At 36.8% G+C, this 18,883-nt stretch overlaps 1 protein-coding gene and 1 pseudogene across 3 annotated transcripts in view; both read right to left on the bottom strand.

Moving 5' to 3' along the window:
- Positions 1-283: 283 nt before the first annotated feature.
- Positions 284-4,671, bottom strand: LOC113075044 (nucleophosmin-like; annotated as a pseudogene).
- A 612-nt stretch (positions 4,672-5,283) lies between these two features.
- Positions 5,284-18,883, bottom strand: part of LOC113075043 (Kv channel-interacting protein 1-like) — a 31,531-nt gene continuing 17,931 nt past the window's right edge. For 2 of the 3 annotated variants that reach the window (XM_026247754.1, XM_026247756.1), the window contains exons 2-8: positions 9,799-9,923; positions 9,018-9,087; positions 8,861-8,931; positions 8,658-8,765; positions 6,981-7,085; positions 6,655-6,717; positions 5,284-6,459 (exon numbers count right to left, since the gene is read on the bottom strand). In XM_026247754.1, coding sequence (XP_026103539.1) covers positions 6,412-6,459; positions 6,655-6,717; positions 6,981-7,085; positions 8,658-8,765; positions 8,861-8,931; positions 9,018-9,087; positions 9,799-9,923 — 590 coding nt within the window. In that variant the 3' untranslated portion in view covers positions 5,284-6,411. Of the gene's footprint in view, positions 6,460-6,654; positions 6,718-6,980; positions 7,086-8,657; positions 8,766-8,860; positions 8,932-9,017; positions 9,088-9,798; positions 9,924-16,121; positions 16,559-18,883 lie in introns of those variants that run through there. The other variant, XM_026247755.1, reaches the window with a different exon arrangement.

Raw genomic sequence — 18,883 nt, 5'->3', positions numbered from 1 at the left:
CAGTAAAGAAATAAGAAAACTTTCCTCTTCTTAAAATCTGCATTAATCACTTAAATTACAGTTTCAGCACAATTAAACGAAGACCGCATCACATAACACTACTATTTAATACCATTCTCGTTCTCTCTCATTCTTTACATACAAACATCTTTTCATTAATTTTCATGGAGGTAAATTAACACTAGGTGTTCATACTAGTTGAGACACTGACAGTCAAGCAAAGGACAAAACTTGGGGAGACCCATCAAAACAGTCCTGAATTTTACGAGCCACATTAAATGGGTTAACACTTGTGAAATATAAACTTTATTTGCATTTAAACAGATTCAATAAAGTCAAAAAAGTGAACCACATTTGAATTGCAGTCCACAGATTATGAGCTCTGAGATTTAGCTGCACAGACTGACATTATACATTCTTGACATTGGATTAATTACAGTTGACTAATCAATCCCAAACATAAAGTACAGCCCACCTTCTAGCAAAAGTTACAGGATACAGACAATAACAAAAAATAACATACTGCTGAAATACTGGAATTCATCACCGATACCATTCTGAAACCCATTAATCATGCATTGCAAATCAGGTCAAGTTGTTCAAGATTTCAGTAGATTGACTTGGCAGGTGCATCTCTAATCAGAACGCCATAAACACATTTCCATGTGATTTTAAAGAAACCATGGACGGGTAGTCATCAAATCTTTATATAAATTAGAGGGCTGAAATCTGCTCAGACTCTCATTTAAACAACAAGGCTGCCAAATTAAGGCCACACTCCAGGGACATGACAACACGAGAGGGTGAGGAGAAGCCAGATTGCAAAGGATGAAAAAGGTCATGTTCTGATTAAAGTCTTCTCAGGGAATGGCACGGATTTGACATAGAAACAGAAGAGTATGGGGACGAACTTAAAATTGCAGGTAACAAGAAAAAGTAAAATCATGGTCAAAAAAAAAAAAAGAAAAAAAAAAAGAAAAAATTGGGGGAGCGCCTAATAATTTAAGCAAAACAAAAGATGGTTTAGCTCTTATTTTACACTCTGTCTCCACTTCCAGAGCTCCTCGATTACCTTGGGGGGGGGGGGGGGGGGGGGACAAAACAGAAGTACAGGTAAGGCCTTCATTCATGACAGTTCCGAATATGTTCCTTATGCAATTTATGCATACAACGACTAGAATACACACTTTGACAATTAACATGTTTTACTTTCATTTATTTTGAACATTTGGCAGCCAAAAAACCTGGCTATCCAAATATCATTAACCTGTTAAAATGTCACCCCCGTCCCGTATACGGGACGCCTACGTTGACTATACTATATTACAATCAAATTTAATCTAATCTTGACAAACTATACATCGTTGGAAAGGTCTAAGTCTCCCAAATATATATTATACTAATATTTTTGGTAAAAATTATGTAAGAAAAGTAATAGATCAATTTATGACAAGAGTGCATCCTCAGAATCTACATTACCTAATCTACAAAATGTAGGTTTGTATCATGCACATTCAAGTCTATCTTCAAAAACGTGAGTGACAGTTAACAGGTTAAAACATTTTTTCTTAGAAGAAAAAACAATTAAACAGTTGTCTTATTTCGTATATAGATAAAAAAAAAAAAAAAAAAAATTATGCCAAGTCTAAATTTGCAGTGTTCGACAACAACAACAATAAAAAAAAAAAGTGTCTTAGATTTTCTTTTTTTTACTAACTAATATCAAAAAAACAACATGACAAGAAAAATGCATATACCTTTGCGTCCGTGACTTTTAAGCCGTGTTTTACGAAGTTCTCAAACTTTGGCTGTAATTTTGGCAATGCTACACCCTGAAAAACAAACAAGAAAACACGAGTGCTATTTTCTAGAATGATTTTTGCCTTTGAATAATATCATACACTAATCAAACTTTTCCCATTGTATCCTAAAGCATGGAAGGATGATGGTTTCTTACTACATGCAGAAATTTGTGACTTCATATGCAGAGAGGATACAAAGGAAAACATACCTTTTCTACACTTGCCATAATTTTGGCTTTGATCTCGGGGACAGTGAGGACCTGTGGGGTCTGTGGCGTTTTGGGTGACTGTGCTTTCTTGACATCCTTTTTGTTCTTTTCGGGAGTCTTGTTCTGTTGTTTAGCAGGCGTATTGGACTTGGGTCCTTTTCCGTTCTGTGCAGGGGTCTGTGGTTTGGATGGTGCCTTCTTTTCCTGACAGAACAATTAGGAATATAAGCATTTCTGACCACAGTTTCTCAACATTATACAAGATGTAGGACCTAAAACTAATTTCACCTTTACAGGAGACTCTTCTTCAGTTTCCTCCTCCTCATCATCATCGTCATCGTCCTCATCATCATCTCTGTAAGGTGAAATATTTTATTCATTTTTTGACATACTAAATTACCTATGACTTTACATAGATGGAAAAAGACATCACATACTCATCCTCATCTTCGTCCTCCTCCTCTTCATCTAACTTCATTTTTTTCTATGAGAGAACGTTGGTTAAAAAAAAAGAGCCACAAAATTGCACATACATAAAGAAAGGATCCTAATTAATTCCAGAACTTACTGAAGGATTTTGAGTCACCGATGCTGGCCTCTTCTTAGCTGTTGTCAGTGTCTCCTCTTCTTCCTCCTCCTCCTCTTCTTCATCAAAGGACTGGTCTCCTCCCATGACTGAAAGAAAAGTACCAATAAGAAACTTCCTGAAATTTCCCAAAGCAGTTTTCCAAGTGTTTATCTGAGACAATCCCAAATAATGCTACACTTCCTCAAGTATTATGAAGTACTCACTGACGAGATGTTGTCCACTAATGTGAACTGGACCGGAACCAGAGCGTAGGCGGAACACAACAGGTGGAGTGATCTCAAACCCACCCAAACACACCTGCGATACGAACACATCGCTAGTTAACAAGAACAATTCAAGGAGATCAACTCAAGTGCACCCTAAAGACGTGTGAAATGACATCGCTCAGTGGATGGCCATTCTACTTACGCTGGGAGAGTGGAAGGCCTGAGCGTGGCCAGAACTGCCTTGACCTTCTGACCCTCCGAATCCTGTCCTTCGATCTCCACAATGTTCAGCTCGTCTTTTGTTGTGGGATCAACGCAGGCCTGCAACAATTAACAAATAAGAAAATGCTTTATATATGAGATTTAAATGATTAAAAAAAATTGGAAGACCATTTATTAAAAGGCCACGTACCATTCGGACTGATAACTGATGATCATAATCATCATCATCCTCTGGATTAAAAGTGACTTCCTTGCCTGCCTTGAGCTCGCAACCTATAAAAAACAAACAAGTTTATTTAAAAAGTACTTAAAAGGCATTAAGAGCCCTCCGTTGATGAAAAGTGTAACTCAATTCTGCAAACTGGCAAAGTTATTCTCGAGCAATTCTCTCTTCAAAGCAATTAAGTGACTCATTTACTTTGGCAGTGCTCCCCGATTCTGATCTTGGTTGAGTAAATGAGTCAGAGAATCGCTCGGTGTGATTCAATCAATCCGATTCGTAAAGGAATCATCCTGTCTGGATTCGTGAAGCAACCATTTAAATAATCTGGCTCCAAAGAACGATTCGTTCACGTTCATTTTTATAGCATGCACTTCGCTCTGCATCGTTTATAGAGAACCATATTCAAAAAAGAAAAAAAAAAAAGAAGAAAAAAACGCATTCAATGCGGTTTCATGTGGAAGCAAGGATCTACACGTGGCAAGGTTTGAGAGATGCTCTACATGTTCATATTTTCATTTACTGCTAAAGACCTGACAATGCCGACAAAATCTTTACACCAGAATTGCGTTTCCATTGTAATAATCGTGATTGGCGTTAGCATCATTTGCGCAAAATACCTGGGTGTGTCTGTTAGGAAAACGAAACTAAGAAAAAAAAAACCGGTACTTAATTAGTATTCATTCGATCAATCACCTATAACGAAGGATATACTCTTAAATTGCATGCTATTCAAACACTTAATGCGTTGTCTCATCTACTGTCTTTGCATCTAACACGTGCAGCACAGTGACGCCATTTTGGAGCGCCAGGACCAACGCACGTGTTTACAGAGCGCGTGCAGGGAGACACGAGCTGTGGAGGCTTCGTTTCGTATATAACGTTATATATAAATAAAAAAAGGCTAGAACAAACATAAAGGGGTTTCAGATTAATTGCTGACTACCATTATGTGTATAATGTAAGTTAGTGCTAACCGATTAGCTAGTGTGAATTCATGCTCTAACTTACACGTGTTGTTTAATGTCACTCCACATCGAGTAGCATCTATATTACAATATATTTATACCAGTTAAATATTTAACATGTGCTTCTAAACAATTTAAGTCTGACAATATAACTTCGGGTAACGTAGTTGGGTGGCATTTACACTAACGTTACGCCATGCTCAGTTTGCGTAACTTACTAGTGCCACCTTTACGTACTATACGTGTGATCTAATAGACTATACAACAAGAATGGATCAAGATAATTATTTAACGCAATACATACCGTACAGGAAGGTTTGGGGACCCATTTGTTCGAGATCCATCTCTGTAAGCTATGTGTGTGTTTCTGTAGACTCACTGAACTGTGCCGTGCGCGTGCAGGAGGGACACACTAACCCACATTGAGTATATCACGCCCATTACTGGGACGGCCTTCCTGCCCAGCCAATCAATCCGCTCCCCAGACAAAGAATCACGGAGTTTGGGGCAGGATTGATATGTACAGTAGCCTACAAAGATTGTAAAAAAATAATTAATAAAATAAATAAATAAAAATTCCTACATATATTTAGGTGGTGTTCTAAAAATATTTGGCCACCAGTGTGTGTTTGTGTATATATTATGATATGATTATTTGATGTGATATTACCAAATAACAGATTTAATCCAAAATACTGGAGTTTAATGAGGAAGCATTTTTAAATAAATAAAGAGCTGATTTATCTTTCCTCACTTACTATACATTATTACACACCAGTGAGTCAGGTTATTCTTTGCTGTCATGACACATCCATTTATTTATTTTTTTCTTCATAATCCACCAGTTTGCATGTATAGAAACACAGATCTATTCTGTTGTTTTATATGTAGCAAAGCAAGCAGTGAAACATTTTAATAAAACGGTTACATAAATGATTAACATTGAGCATAATTAATTGGAGACGTTATAATAGTAATAATAATAATACACAATCAAGTGACGCCATTCATACTCTACTGGCACCTAGGTAAAAATAATAAAAGTAAAATAAGAAAACACAGCTGACTGCTATTCCACAATTATTTTTTAATCGGTTTTAACTGAGATTTGAATTGCACAGAATACTTCATTTTCACAGTTTGTATCTGACATTTCTTCATGTGGCACCATACTTACAAGTATATACATAGCTTATATGTCCTACGACCCTGACCCATATATAATTATAGTTTTTCTTTATTTCATGTGGTTTATCTGGATTTTTCCCCTTTTTACAAACATTGTCTTGTCCTTCTTTAAACTACACAGATGTATCTGGGGACAGAAGGGTATCCAGGGACTAGATTGTCATTTGTTGGGTTTGAATACAGTTGTGATTTTTGTAGTTTCCTTAATACTCCTCACTTACTTCCATACTTAGACAAACACACACACACACACACACACACACACACACACACTTAACTTCTGTCCCACCTTATTCACTATGATCTGTTGGGCAAAAACAGCTTAGTAAGTACTGAAACAGATAGACATACATTAGGCAGACTTGAAACAGCAATTACTAACAAACAACACTGAGAACACAAGACAGAATCAACATCAAATTAAGAATCCTCTAAACCTCATGTCATTCATGAATGAATCATAAAATTAAATATTTGAAGGCCAGCATTATTTTCAAGCAACTCATTGGGAACACATCTGCTGTTTTTTTTTCTCATGCAAGCATTTCTGCCAAAGAAAGCAAGCAAAGGAGGCTGTAGTTCCTCCTGGATGCACTTCCAGTACACCAAATGTAGAGTCCTGAGCTCTAGGTTCCAGCAAATGAAAAACAATTGCGAGTGGTTTTCCTTTTTTTCGTAGGGAGGAAGGATGTTGATCATCAGCACCCGCTAGTCAGGAAATGCACAGTGCATTTCAAACATATGTAGTCTTCTGTGGCTGGAACAAAGTGGATTTTTGGCTGGCAATTTCCCAAAACACCAGCGAGAAACAACACTGAATATGTTACAAGGTTTGAATAGAGAGAGAGAAAAACAAATCCCACAGACTCTCATTCCTCTCATCCCATCACATTCCCCCAGAACTCAGTTCAGCGAAATATAACAAATATATATTTAAATGTAAAATCCCTATTGCGTTCTGTTTCCCAGTCTCTGTTTGGTTCTTTTCTTCTTCTGGTGGAGCTTCTCTACATCACATTTTCAAAGAGCTGCATGGATCTCATCATGTTTTCATCCTGGTGAAAAAGAAAAATTTATATGTAATTCTTCAGATTGACCACACAGAGGCAGTAGAGTCTTTTTGATCATCTTGATCTTGACAAGCTTGCTGGCATGTCTTTAGGGGTTGGGGTTTGGAGAAAGTAGTGTACCAAATTCACCAAAAGTCTAGGGTAGATGTAAATAACACATGTACAATGATATAAACATACCTCCTGACAGGCAAGCACAAACTCCTCCAATGTCACAACTCCATCTTTGTTTTTGTCCATTTTCTGTAGAAGAGAGAACATTTATTTGAATTGCTCTGCCTTTTTTTTTTTTTTTTTTGCTATTCATGCACGTTTTATCCCAAAATCCAAGGAAATGGATAAATCAATTTAGTTTTGAACAATGTAATTTGATGAGAATCACCACTGAACAAATTATATATATATATATATATATATATATATATATATATATATATATATATATATATATATATATATATATATATATATATAATTATAATTTTTTATTGTCTTTTTTTTCTGACCTCAAAGAAGGCATCCACATGCTGCTTTGGTACATCCCCCTTTAAAGCCGGATACGTGTACTTCCCCATCATGTCATAGATGGCCCTCACTATCTCTGTCATTTCCTGTGAGGTACATGAAGACTGAGTGAGTTATTGATTTAAGCTGATGTTAAAGGGTTCGTTCACTGAAAAATTACATTTTTCATTTTCATTCTTCATTAATAACTCACCCTCATGTCGTTCAAAACCTGTGAGACCTCCGTTCATATTCGGGACACAGTTTAAGATATTTTATATTTAGTCCGAGAGCTCTTAGTCCCTCCATTGAAACTGTGTGTACGGTATACTTTCCATGTCCAGAAAGATAAGAAAAACATCATCATAGTAGTCCATGTGACATCAGAGGGTCAGTTAAAAAATTTTAAAACATTGAAAATACATTTTGGTCCAAAAATAGCAAAAACTATGACTTTATTCAGCATTGTCTTCTCTTCCGTGTCTTTTGTGAGAGAGTTCAAAACTCTGCAGTGTAGTGATATCTGGTTCACGAATGAATCATTAAATGTAACTGGATCTTTTTGAACCAGTTCACCAAATCGAACTGAATCGTTTTAAATGGTTCGTGTCTCCAATACTCATTAATCCACAAATGCCTTAAGCTGTTAACTTGTTTAATGTGGCTGACACTCCCTCCGAGTTAAAACAAACCAATATCCCGGAGTAATTCATTTACTCAAACAGTACACTGACTGAACTGCTGTGAAGAGAGAACTGAAGATGAACACCGAGCCGAGCCAGATAACGAACAACAGACTGACTCGTTCACGAATCAAGAACCATTTTCTTTCAGACGCGTCTGATTCGTGAACCGAGGAGCTGATGATACTGCGCATGTGTGATTCGGCGTGAAGCAGACCGACACACAGAGCATCTGAACCGAACTGATTCTTTTGGTGATTGGTTCTGAACTGATTCTGTGCTAATGTTATGAGCCCAGGTAAACCGAAGGCTTGAATCAAGGGCAATCATCGCCAATAACGCCATTACGTAGAGCGCAAAAGAACCGGTGAACCGTTTTCTTCAACTGGTTTATTGAATCGAACTGTCCGAAAGAACAACTGGTGATCCGAACACCGATGCAAACGGTTCTTCACTCGTGAACGAGTCATTATCTGGCTCGGCTCGGTGTTCATCTTCAGTTCTCTCTTCACAGCAGTTCAGTCAGTGTACTATTTGAGTAAATGAATTACTCCGGGATATTGGTTTGTTTGAACTCAGAGGGAGTGTCAGCCACATTAAAAAAGTTAATAGCTTGTGGATTAATGCGTATTGGAGACGCAAACCGTTTAAAACGATTCAGTTCAATTTGGTGAACTTGTTCAAGAAGATTTTTTGTACTAAAATGTATCTTCAATCCTCAAAAAATTCTAAATGACCCTCTGATGTAACATGGACTACTTTGAAGATGTTTTATTACCTTACTGGACATGGACAGTATACCGTAAACACAGTTTCAATGGGGGGACTGAGAGCTCTCGGACTAAATCTAAAATATCTTAAACTGTGGTCTGAAGATTAACTGAGGTCTTACTGGTTTGGAACGACATGAGGGCGAGTTATTAATGACATCATTTTCATTTTTCAATGAACTAACCCTTTAATAATGACTGCCTATTTACTGTACATATGCTATACCTCCTTATTGATAAATCCATCTCTGTTAATGTCATAGAGATAAAATGTCCATTCCAGTTTCTCTCTGACCGTTCCCCGCAGTAGAGTAGATAGTCCCATTACAAAGTCCTGAGAGAAAGACAGGAAAGACATCCTGTATGTAATGTCACTAAAATATACAGTATATTTTCATACTGTGCCAGGAGTCAACATTTTCTTCATACCTCAAACTTTATGGATCCATTATTTCTGGTGTCAAACGCATTGAAGAGATAATGTGCATATGTACTGGCATCTGGTACAGCAGTGACAACAGATGAAAGCATTAGACATTTAGCATAAGAAGCATGTAATATTTAAGAATATCTCCTTTTTTATTACCTCCATGTGGAAAAAACTGTGCATAAATGTGTTTAAATGTCTCCTCATTCACTACTCCACTTGGACACTCCTGAGGGGGAAAAAATACACATTATTAACATTATATTATAAAAAATTATTGGCTTGAGCCCTCTTGTAGTAATTGGATTAGATAAAAAAATAAAAATAAATATAATATAATACTTTTAGTAAAATATATGTGTAATATTATAATAATGTTTTTTTAAATACATTTGTAATAATAATTCCATTAATCACCTGCAGTTATGTAATGCCCATTCCTGAGAATGGTATATAAAAATAATAAAATATATATATATATATAACGTTGGTCTTAAACGCTGCCATATAATACACAGTGGTTTTGGCAAAGCATTTTTAACCCAACAAATATGAGCTGCTGTGTGGGTTGCTGAGCCTGACTGTTTATGTGTGTCTAATAGAGCGTGTGAATGCTGGGATTGAGAAATATGACTGGCTGACTGTAGCTTGAGGCTAGCGTACAGTGATTAGTGACACGCTTGATAATGCAAAGAGGAACAATAAGAGTTTACAGAGTTTTAAAGACAGATGAGACATGGCAAACAGATCCACAGGGACAGTATATGCAGATGAGATGTGATGATTCATAAGAAAAGACATTGAGGCATAAGGATATATTACATAAACACTATAAGCTTCTTATCAGATTCCAAGATGTGTCAAAAGACATTTGTATAAAGTAAATGTGCAGATGTGGGAGCGATGAGAAGGATAAGACGAGAAATACCGGGCAACGTACATTTTTGAAGCCTCTGTAAAGGACTTGTAGCTCTTGCTTGGTGAAGTTTGTCTGCGCCTCAAGCTGCTCGAGACCCTCCGGCCGATGGCAGACCATTGTCATCTCTAATTCATCATCTACCTTATCTAGAGAGAAAACAAGCCACATGTCAGTTTCAGGCTGATAAATGACCACTGCTTGCTCAGCGGTTGCTCTTTCACAGCAGTAAATATCAACTTTCTCTCAGATGCTCCTCCTTAAAACGCTTGTTGACAGAGTAAGGCTAAGAGTTGGATGAGAAATGATTGCATTCACATGGAAATCTCAGGCGGAAATATTTAAATGCATTTTGAATCTAAGACACTTTTGTGAATAACGATTCAACAATTTCTTCTGTCCTCGACATGTGTCCACGAGACTCGTGTGCACAACATTATTTTAATAATGTCCTGCATGGGCCTTAAACATGTCAGTATGCAGGGGCAGAAATCTCATGGATTTCATTAAAAATATCTTATTTTATGTTCCAAAGATGAACTAAGGTCTTACGAAGGTCTTACGAGTTTGGAACGAGATGAGGGAGAATAATTAATGACACTTTTTTTCATTTTGGGTATACTAACTCTTCTATTTTGACCTTTTACACGTTGTCCTTTGGTCAAATTATGCATAGTCATGAATTTGCTTTCCACTGCTACGCTGATAATACACAATTGTATGTCCTGATAAAGCCTGGTAGCACACATGCATCCTGTATCAGTACTAAAAAGTATTAATAATCTCTCTTCTAGTCTGGTTGCCTTATCTAAAGTTTGAAAAGAGGCTCGTAACCTAGGTGCCATTTTTTACCTTCAGTACTCAGGGCCCACATTTACCAAGACAGCGTAGGAAAGACACAGGACACATGTGACAGCACTTTCTTTTTGTAGTAACAGCGTTCTACCACTAGATTCTCTGCGTAAGCATGTTCAGAGTTGTGCTTATATTTACACACATTCCTATGTATAAGTAAATACTTGTAGATCTCACACTTTGTGTGAAACTGTTCTTACACACACATTATTCGGACATAAATGAGGGCCCAGGTGACTGGTGCACTCTTGCTTTACACAACTGATGCAACTAACAAAGATTAAGTCATTTCTTTCTTTTGCTTATTTAGAAAAGGGCATTCATGCTTTTATCTCCTCCAGATTTGACTACTGTAAAGCACTTTATTGTAGTATCAGCAGATGACACGTTCAAAGACCTCAGCTGATACAAAACACTGCTGCCAAGTGTTTTGGCAACACACACTAAGAGAAGTGACTACTGATCTCTGCTGCCCTTCACTGGTTACCTGAATTGATTTTAAGATTTAACTTTTAGTTTTTAAAGCCTTGAAGGGTCAGGCTCCTGTCTATATTAGTGATTTGTTAACTCTCTCTGAGCCCGATCGCTGCTTGAGATCCTCTGATAGGGCCCTACTAATGGTTCTGAAATCTCCACTTGTCACTAAAGGTGACGTGCTTTTGCTGACCGTGCTCCTCGGCTGTGGAAATCCCTGCCTGGGGATCTCATTATCCTCCTTTAAATCTCTTCTTAAGACTCACTTTGTGTGTTTCTTTTATGTTTCTTTTGTTTTAGTTTCTTCTTTTTGTGAATTATTGGATGCAGTCTTCATTGATCTGAATTTTTGCACCTTGCAATTTTTTGAGTAAAAAAAAAAAAAAAAAAAAAAAACGGTCTGTTGTCAGTATACGTTTAATGTACGAAGCACAGCTCACACAACAGTCTTACAGAAGCATCATGGAATTGTCGGTGGTGATTAGAAACACGCCGTTTCCCTTCGCAAAAACAGAAACTGTGCTTTGGGCAAACCCACAACTTACACCTTCACTTCAAAGACTTTCACTTTAGTAGGAAAGAAACTTGGATGACTCATGTGTTTGGACACACACACAGACATTGGCTCACACACACTTGAGCACTCGCCCCCTGCAGGCCATGCTTCTGCTGCTGCTGTGTCAGCTCCGGCAAAATGATTGGTGGGTAGAGAGGCAGATGGGGTGTTGGGGAAATCAGTAGAACGAATGAAAATGGCCATGGGTGGCTTGAGGGAAGACCTTCATCTTTCACAGAACACCGGAGAGCCATTGCATCTCCGTATAAATGCTCCAGCCCTTTATAAATCTTGTCTCTGGTTTTCAAACAAACATACTTTAACCTTCCATATATCTTTAAATGCACATAGATGTGCATATATAAAGTGATGGGAGGTTTTTAATATTTAAGATTTTAAAATACTTTCCCAGTTCCTTACATCGATTGTTAAGTGTGCAGGGGGAACTATAAGAAAGCCATTAGTGGGCTGATTTCCCTGAAGAGATTTACCGTGTTACTTTTGGATCGAACTATAGTGTAATATTGTGACATGATTTGGGCTGCTAATGTCAAGGGTATGTGCTTGAATTCCCAAAGGATTGGACCATGTTGTAGTGAAACCGTATGTTGGTGAAAAAAATGAATTTCTCTATTTAATAGGGTTCCCAACTGTTTTGAATTGAACCATCAATGACAATCTATTACATCAGCCCCCCCCCCCCCCCCCTGTTCTCAACATATGGCCACATCAGCTTAATGATTTATATCACAGCCAGTAACACAACTCTCAGTCACTAATAAGTTTTATTCATTCTTTATTTCCTACTATTTCCTGAACACATAAACTCAACAACGCATTCACACAAGAAGATAAAGAATGATCTCATTAGCCATTTCAGACTTTGGACAATTTGTGGAAAACAAATGAACCGATTTCATCATGTTTAGCAGATTTTACAAGCTAAAGACCTACTTAGAGCAGTATGAATGGCTGTCTTATGCTGGTTGTTAATTTGTGGCTTAGAAACCAATATGCTTTTCATCAGCGAAATTTCACCAGCAGTGAAGACTCTGGCTTTGTGACAATATCAAAACAGGAATTTTGCTTGAGCATCCCGACCAGCCTGACAATTTTGGTGCGGGACGATCTATTTGACTGACCAATAACAGAAAGTGTTTATGAAACCTGTTTGGAAAAAATTCCTTTTTTATCTTTAATGCTTCTAATGCCACAGAATTGGCACACTTCACTTTTAAAATCTCTGACTGAAGAGGATCATCTCTTCGTACCTGCTGGACAAAGTTTTATATTGTTTTGATTATATTGAAGCCTTTCAAAACATCATTGTATTACCATTAGAAAACACAACACACATTCTGTCTCTTTGTAAAGACTGCAAATCATTTTAACCAGCTTGACAACATCAATTTGTAATGGGGAGTATAAATTTGAAGCTGAACTGAATTATAACAACAGAGCAAACAGCATCCATTAGCTGTTTCTTGAAGAACTCCCAGATATTGTCAGGTCTGTCTGATAACTGTGATGAGAATGTAATGGATACATCTCACGGGAATGACTGGATGTGAAGCTTCTGCTTGTGAAAGAGCTCAACAGGGCAAGCCCCTCATTTCATCACTTCCAATTATCACCTCTCTGCCTTTTAACACAAGCAAACAAACTGATGTGAAACGGAGAATGAAAAGGGAAGGTGAGAGAAAAATAAGTGGAACACAAGAAAGATGTATAGTGTAAGTTTATCAGAGGAAGAGGAGAGAGAGAATTAGACCATATTCACTGCTTCACGTATTGTTTGAGGAATAATATATATATATAATTTACTTTTTTTTCCCATATCTCAATATTCATTATTTCATTTATTGTCTGCACAGTAAATTTCTAACCAATAAGGCAAGGCAAGTCAAGTTTATTAATAAAGCACATTTTATACACAATGGAAATTCAAAGTGCTTTACATAAAATAAAGTAAAATAATAATTTTAAAAAATCACAAAAATAAAACAATGAATTTAAAAACTTTGAAAATGATTAAAAAATTTACTTAAAAAGAATTTAAAAATAGAAAACGACTTTACATAAAATATAGTGCAATGAGACCAAATTCATTCATTCATTCTTTCATTCGTTTATTCTACCTGTACCCTTGTATCTTTTCTTGTTTTTATAAGGTTGTGTGTGCTAAATAATCGTGCACAACAATAAATAACTTGGGAACTGAAATTGAAAAATGGGAAAGACATGCTGTAACAAAAAAGATCGAGGGGCTTGACGATGTGTTTTTAGTATGGGAAAATGGAGAGATCAGTGGAGAATGGAGAAGCAAGACGTCAGCACATGAAAAAATTATTCGGTGGAGTGGAAAAGCAACAGAACACAGCATGGGACTGAAACCCTCTCTCCTTCCATCTATTTCTATCTCCCATCCTCTTTAAAGCTTAAAAAAGCGACAAAGCCCTTGAAAACAGTGGCAGTAGGAATACACTAAAATAAACTTTAAAGACACACTCTCCATTCAAGCAGCTATTAGTGCCATTAGAGTGCTTCTTCTAACACAGTGTTGGTGGAAAGGTAAAAACAACAACAGCACAAGCCTTCTAATCAATCTTTTCTTTATAGTTTTTAAAACCGAGATTGTCTCTGAGATTGATTATGTGTCTATTGAACTCATTAGGAAAATCAATGTGGATTAAATTGGTTCAAGCAAATTGCAGTGCAATTTTTGATTATGTAAGAGTGTTGTATTTTATAAAAATTTCTAGTTATGTGTCAATTTATAAGTATTTTTTAATAGGCCAATTATAAACAAGTCAGGTTAAATCAAGTTTACTGCCATTCATTCTCAGTACAAGCCAAGTGTAAGAAAATAATAAACTGCAGTTTATGGTGCTACATATAAGAAGACATTGCCATTAGAATCCTGCCCTTGAGTGTCAAGCTCAAATATATATATTCTTCTAACAGGTAATTAACCAAAGCAAGCTGCCCACATTCAGCCCCGGGGAGCACTAGACCACAGTGTTTTGATAGATCTATGGGGAAGATGTCAGAGGAAAGTGACAAACAGCAAGCAAATAGTTAAACAGCAGGATGAATATTCATGAACAGCTGCTGTAAGGCAGTACAAATCACTTGTTACTGCAGCTCTGATCTCCCCTCTCATTACGACTGGGGTCACACCCCTCACACAGAGCTGAGGATCCAAGCAAAGGCCTCCAACCAGTCTTGGATCACTGATCTTTGAATGGTGCAATGGTTTGTTTGGAGCCTAATGTCCCAAAGCAGTGGTCATACAGTAAATTGTTTAGCTGGAGCAAAGGGGACAGAAGACCATCTGCCAGAGGGCAGCATTTTATTATGCCATTTAATTTAGCATTAGACCATTTTAAGAGTTTGTGGAGGAATAATTCACCCCAAAGTTCCAATTCAGTTCATTCAAATAAGTTACTCTTCTATGTTGTTCTAAACCACCAATGATTCGAATCACAAGTTAAGGGTGTTGTGCAGAATTTAAATTCATGAGTATGAATTTGAACTGAATTGATTACAGGAATTTGAATAGGAATAACAGAAATTGGAATTTACTCAATAATTATTCAAATAAAATCAACACAGGTAATGCAAATCTGTTTAAATGTTATCGTAATAAAATATTTATTATTCTAGTGTTTTCTCTGTCTGTAAGGCTTTTAAGGCTTTAAAAAACTTGTCTTTTTTGTTAAAAAATATATTATATTTATACTTTAATTTATTGAAACAACCAAATGTATTTGTGTTTCATAGATAGGTTCTTCCATAGATTTGCTATGCAGTAGACCTCTGGAAAATAAAAAAAATTGACTATATGAATAAATTACTAAAGTTTAATGATTAAACTTGTGATCCATGTAACTAGACCAAGAACAGTAGCAGTTCTGTACAGAATTAATGTGTATAATGCGTCCCTTAATTGCTATCATGTGGATCATAACATCCCATCATCTGCTTTACAAAGCATTAGAAAGCTGTCTCCATGACAACTACACCATGGCGCATGTGAACAGGAAGAAGGTTGATATGTGAGCAGAGTGTTAAAACACCCGCTCGCGTACAAAGATGCCACACACACACACACACACACACACACACTGTTCATGATGTTTATCTGTGAGGGACGAGGTTAAACCATGATTTGTAAACAGCAGACCGTGAGGTGTTGCCTGTCTATTGAATATCTTCTCAACCTTGCATCCTTTCTGTCCTCTCTCAGCTCTTTAGTTTAACATCGTCTCTACATATATCTCTTCTTTTTAAAGTGTCATCTGTCTTTGAACACAAACAGGACACTCGTCCGTTGCCTTAAGCGCTCTATCAGTGACTAAGTTAGCCATTGTGTCATTGATTTAGTGCTGTTATTGGTACTTCAAAACCCCTTTTAGCACAGAATGCATCGAGTTGGATAATCTGCCATTAGTTAACATACCTCTAGATGGTTGTCTTTGTCTTGTCTGCATAGTCAGTGTGCCCACTACGGCTCCCATGTTGTCACCGCAAACACACGCGTGTTCAAACTAATAAGCGTTGAGTCTTGTCTTTCTTTGTTCAGTCCCCTGCTCTTGTTTCCCTCTCCACTCTCATCTTACTCTTCAGTGAATGAAGACAAGCTGTAATTTTCTTGCTAAAAGCATAGGGTTCCTTCCTTGATGCCCCTCCCACGAATTTCACTCCCTCTCTCCCTTTATTTCTCTTACTTTGCTCTCGCTCTGTTTCTGCTTGGTCCTGTTTGTTGTTCAGTGTCAGGAACTGTTGCTGTGCAGGTGGATCAGTCTGTTGGGAAGCAGTAGGAAGAGTGTGAGGATGAAATGCTCCTCTCTGTGATATGCGCGCGCACACACACACACACACACACACACACAGATAAACAGCAGACCTGTTTCTTATGGAATTGCAAATTTACACACAGGCTGAATGTGGCACAATGGATGATGACTTTCGGTCACACTCTGCGTCTCTTATATGCTCAAGCATTTGTTGTTTTGTCATGGTGGGATGCTCCATTGACTTCTGTTGTTCTTATATGGTGCGATTTATGTTTTCTATACTCTAACCTACATCTAAACTTCACAGAATCCATTTCAAAGGGATGATTCATTCTTAAGAAAGAAAAACTGAAAAAAAAATTTATGTATGGAAAAAGACCCTAACCCTAACTATAGAAAGAAATACAATTCTTGAATAAAATTTGGGTGAGCTGTCACAAAAGTATTACTGTCCTCTTATTTTTATTCTTTATTATTTTCCTCATAGGTACACTGTAAAATATCTTGTTCCATTTACAGTAAAGTGACAGCTATGGTTGGCAGGGATTGACTATAAAATATAGTTACAATGTTTCATTACAGGATGGCAAATTGGTACAGGTAAATTTATATGTATTATGTGATATAACATTAATAATGTAAAGATAAAAAAAATCTTGTTTTACTTTAGACAAATAATAATTAAATAAATAACATAAAATACAAATCAAAACATGCTAATTTATACTACAGATAACAAAAATTGCCAAAAATAAAAACTTCGTAACTTTTAAAAGGTTTTTAAAAGGTGCTGTATATATATGTGTGTGTGTGTAATCATATGTGATGTTTCATAAAATACAATTTTAATTTTACTGCATTTGTGGAGACATTTTTAGTTCCCATATTGTAGGCAAAACCTTATCCACATCCATCAAATGAATTGTGGTAGGACTATGAGCATTTGGTTTCATCATCCACTGTTCATTTCCAGTTATGAGCCTTCCTGCGTGCATGCGTGTGTGTGCATTTGCAATTTAATGACTCGGATAAGAATGTTTCATGGATCAACTACCCTAATTTTCAGTGTGTACATTTCACAAATGTGTGTTTTTGATGTACTGAACATTTATAATGCTCTGTAAAATGACCCAAATACTCTTGTTTGTTTCGGTATTCTCTCTCATTAGTGGGGAACAAAACCCACAAACCTTTTCGATTAAAGAGATGGAAACAGAGATAAAGAAAAACAGAAAGTAGAAGCAGAAAGACAAACTACAGAGGCAACGAAATTGCAGTTGGGAGATGTCTGTGTTTTAAAAAAGCAGGTCTGTAACCTTATTAATCATCTAAAAAAGATGAGACTTCAGACGGATGCGCTGTGGGCTGGGAGTGAGGAGAGTTGTAGGTAATGAGTAATTACATAATATCAATCCGCACCGCTTCGTATTACGCAAATCCAGCAGGACTGACATAAAAATCAGGCCAAGATATCCAGAGGTATCCTCATTCTAGCACATAGGCATCTGCTTTCCTTCACGACAACCCGGTCTGCAACAACACAACACCCTGAGGTTGTACCACCTGCCTCACACAGGATAAATTTGCTGGTATCAGCATTCAAATTTCAACACAACACATTTTTCGCAGATGTAAGACATTTGTAATGGTTTTCTTTGGCACTCATCCTTGGAGCAAAAACAATGAAATCCAGCAAACGACTGGCATGTGTGAAATCCAGGCATGCAGGTGTAAGCCTCTTTTCTCCATCTGAAGTGTCTATGTTAGACTTTCCTTTGCAGACACCTCATTGAATCTGCTAATGCACTTGGGAGATGGTTACAGATGATCGGCTTACCCTTGGAAACATATTCAGTGGTGCAGATAAAAGCCAGAAAACCTGTAATCATGGTAATATCGTTAATAGGGTTTTGTAACAGAAGTACAGTAAGAAATGGCATAACAGAATTTTACCAGCTGTCCTGTAAAAAAAACGGCAATATGTTTGGATTATGTAGTAACTGACAATCCATCTCTCCTATTCTTGTGTGTGCAGAAAGCCATTTTCTTCTGCACAGTGTTTCCTAACATCATAATATGTGGTGTTGTCATTTTATTTTTTAAGCTACTGATCTTTAGATAACATTCAAATTAATCAAAGATTTTTTGGTCATTGGTAAAAAAAAAGAGAGAGAGAAAGAAAGCAAGATTACATGTTAATTGTTGCAGTTATCTTGTCTTGTGTGTCAAGTATTGGGCTCTTTGTGTGTGTGTGTTTGTTTACAACTAAAATTAAACATAAGTCTTCCATATCACTAGGCTGTTTGAAAGGTATCTTAAAGGGGTCATAAGTTTTCCTTCAGTTCTTTGAAGTGTTACAAGCTGTTTGTGCATATATAAGATCTATGAATTAGCAAAGACTTAAGTCTCAAATCCAAAGAGATAA

The sequence above is a fragment of the Carassius auratus genome, unplaced genomic scaffold (genome assembly GCF_003368295.1).
Source record: "Carassius auratus strain Wakin unplaced genomic scaffold, ASM336829v1 scaf_tig00016311, whole genome shotgun sequence".
NCBI classification, from domain to species: domain Eukaryota; kingdom Metazoa; phylum Chordata; class Actinopteri; order Cypriniformes; family Cyprinidae; genus Carassius; species Carassius auratus.
This window is presented reverse-complemented; position numbering and strand designations above follow the sequence as displayed.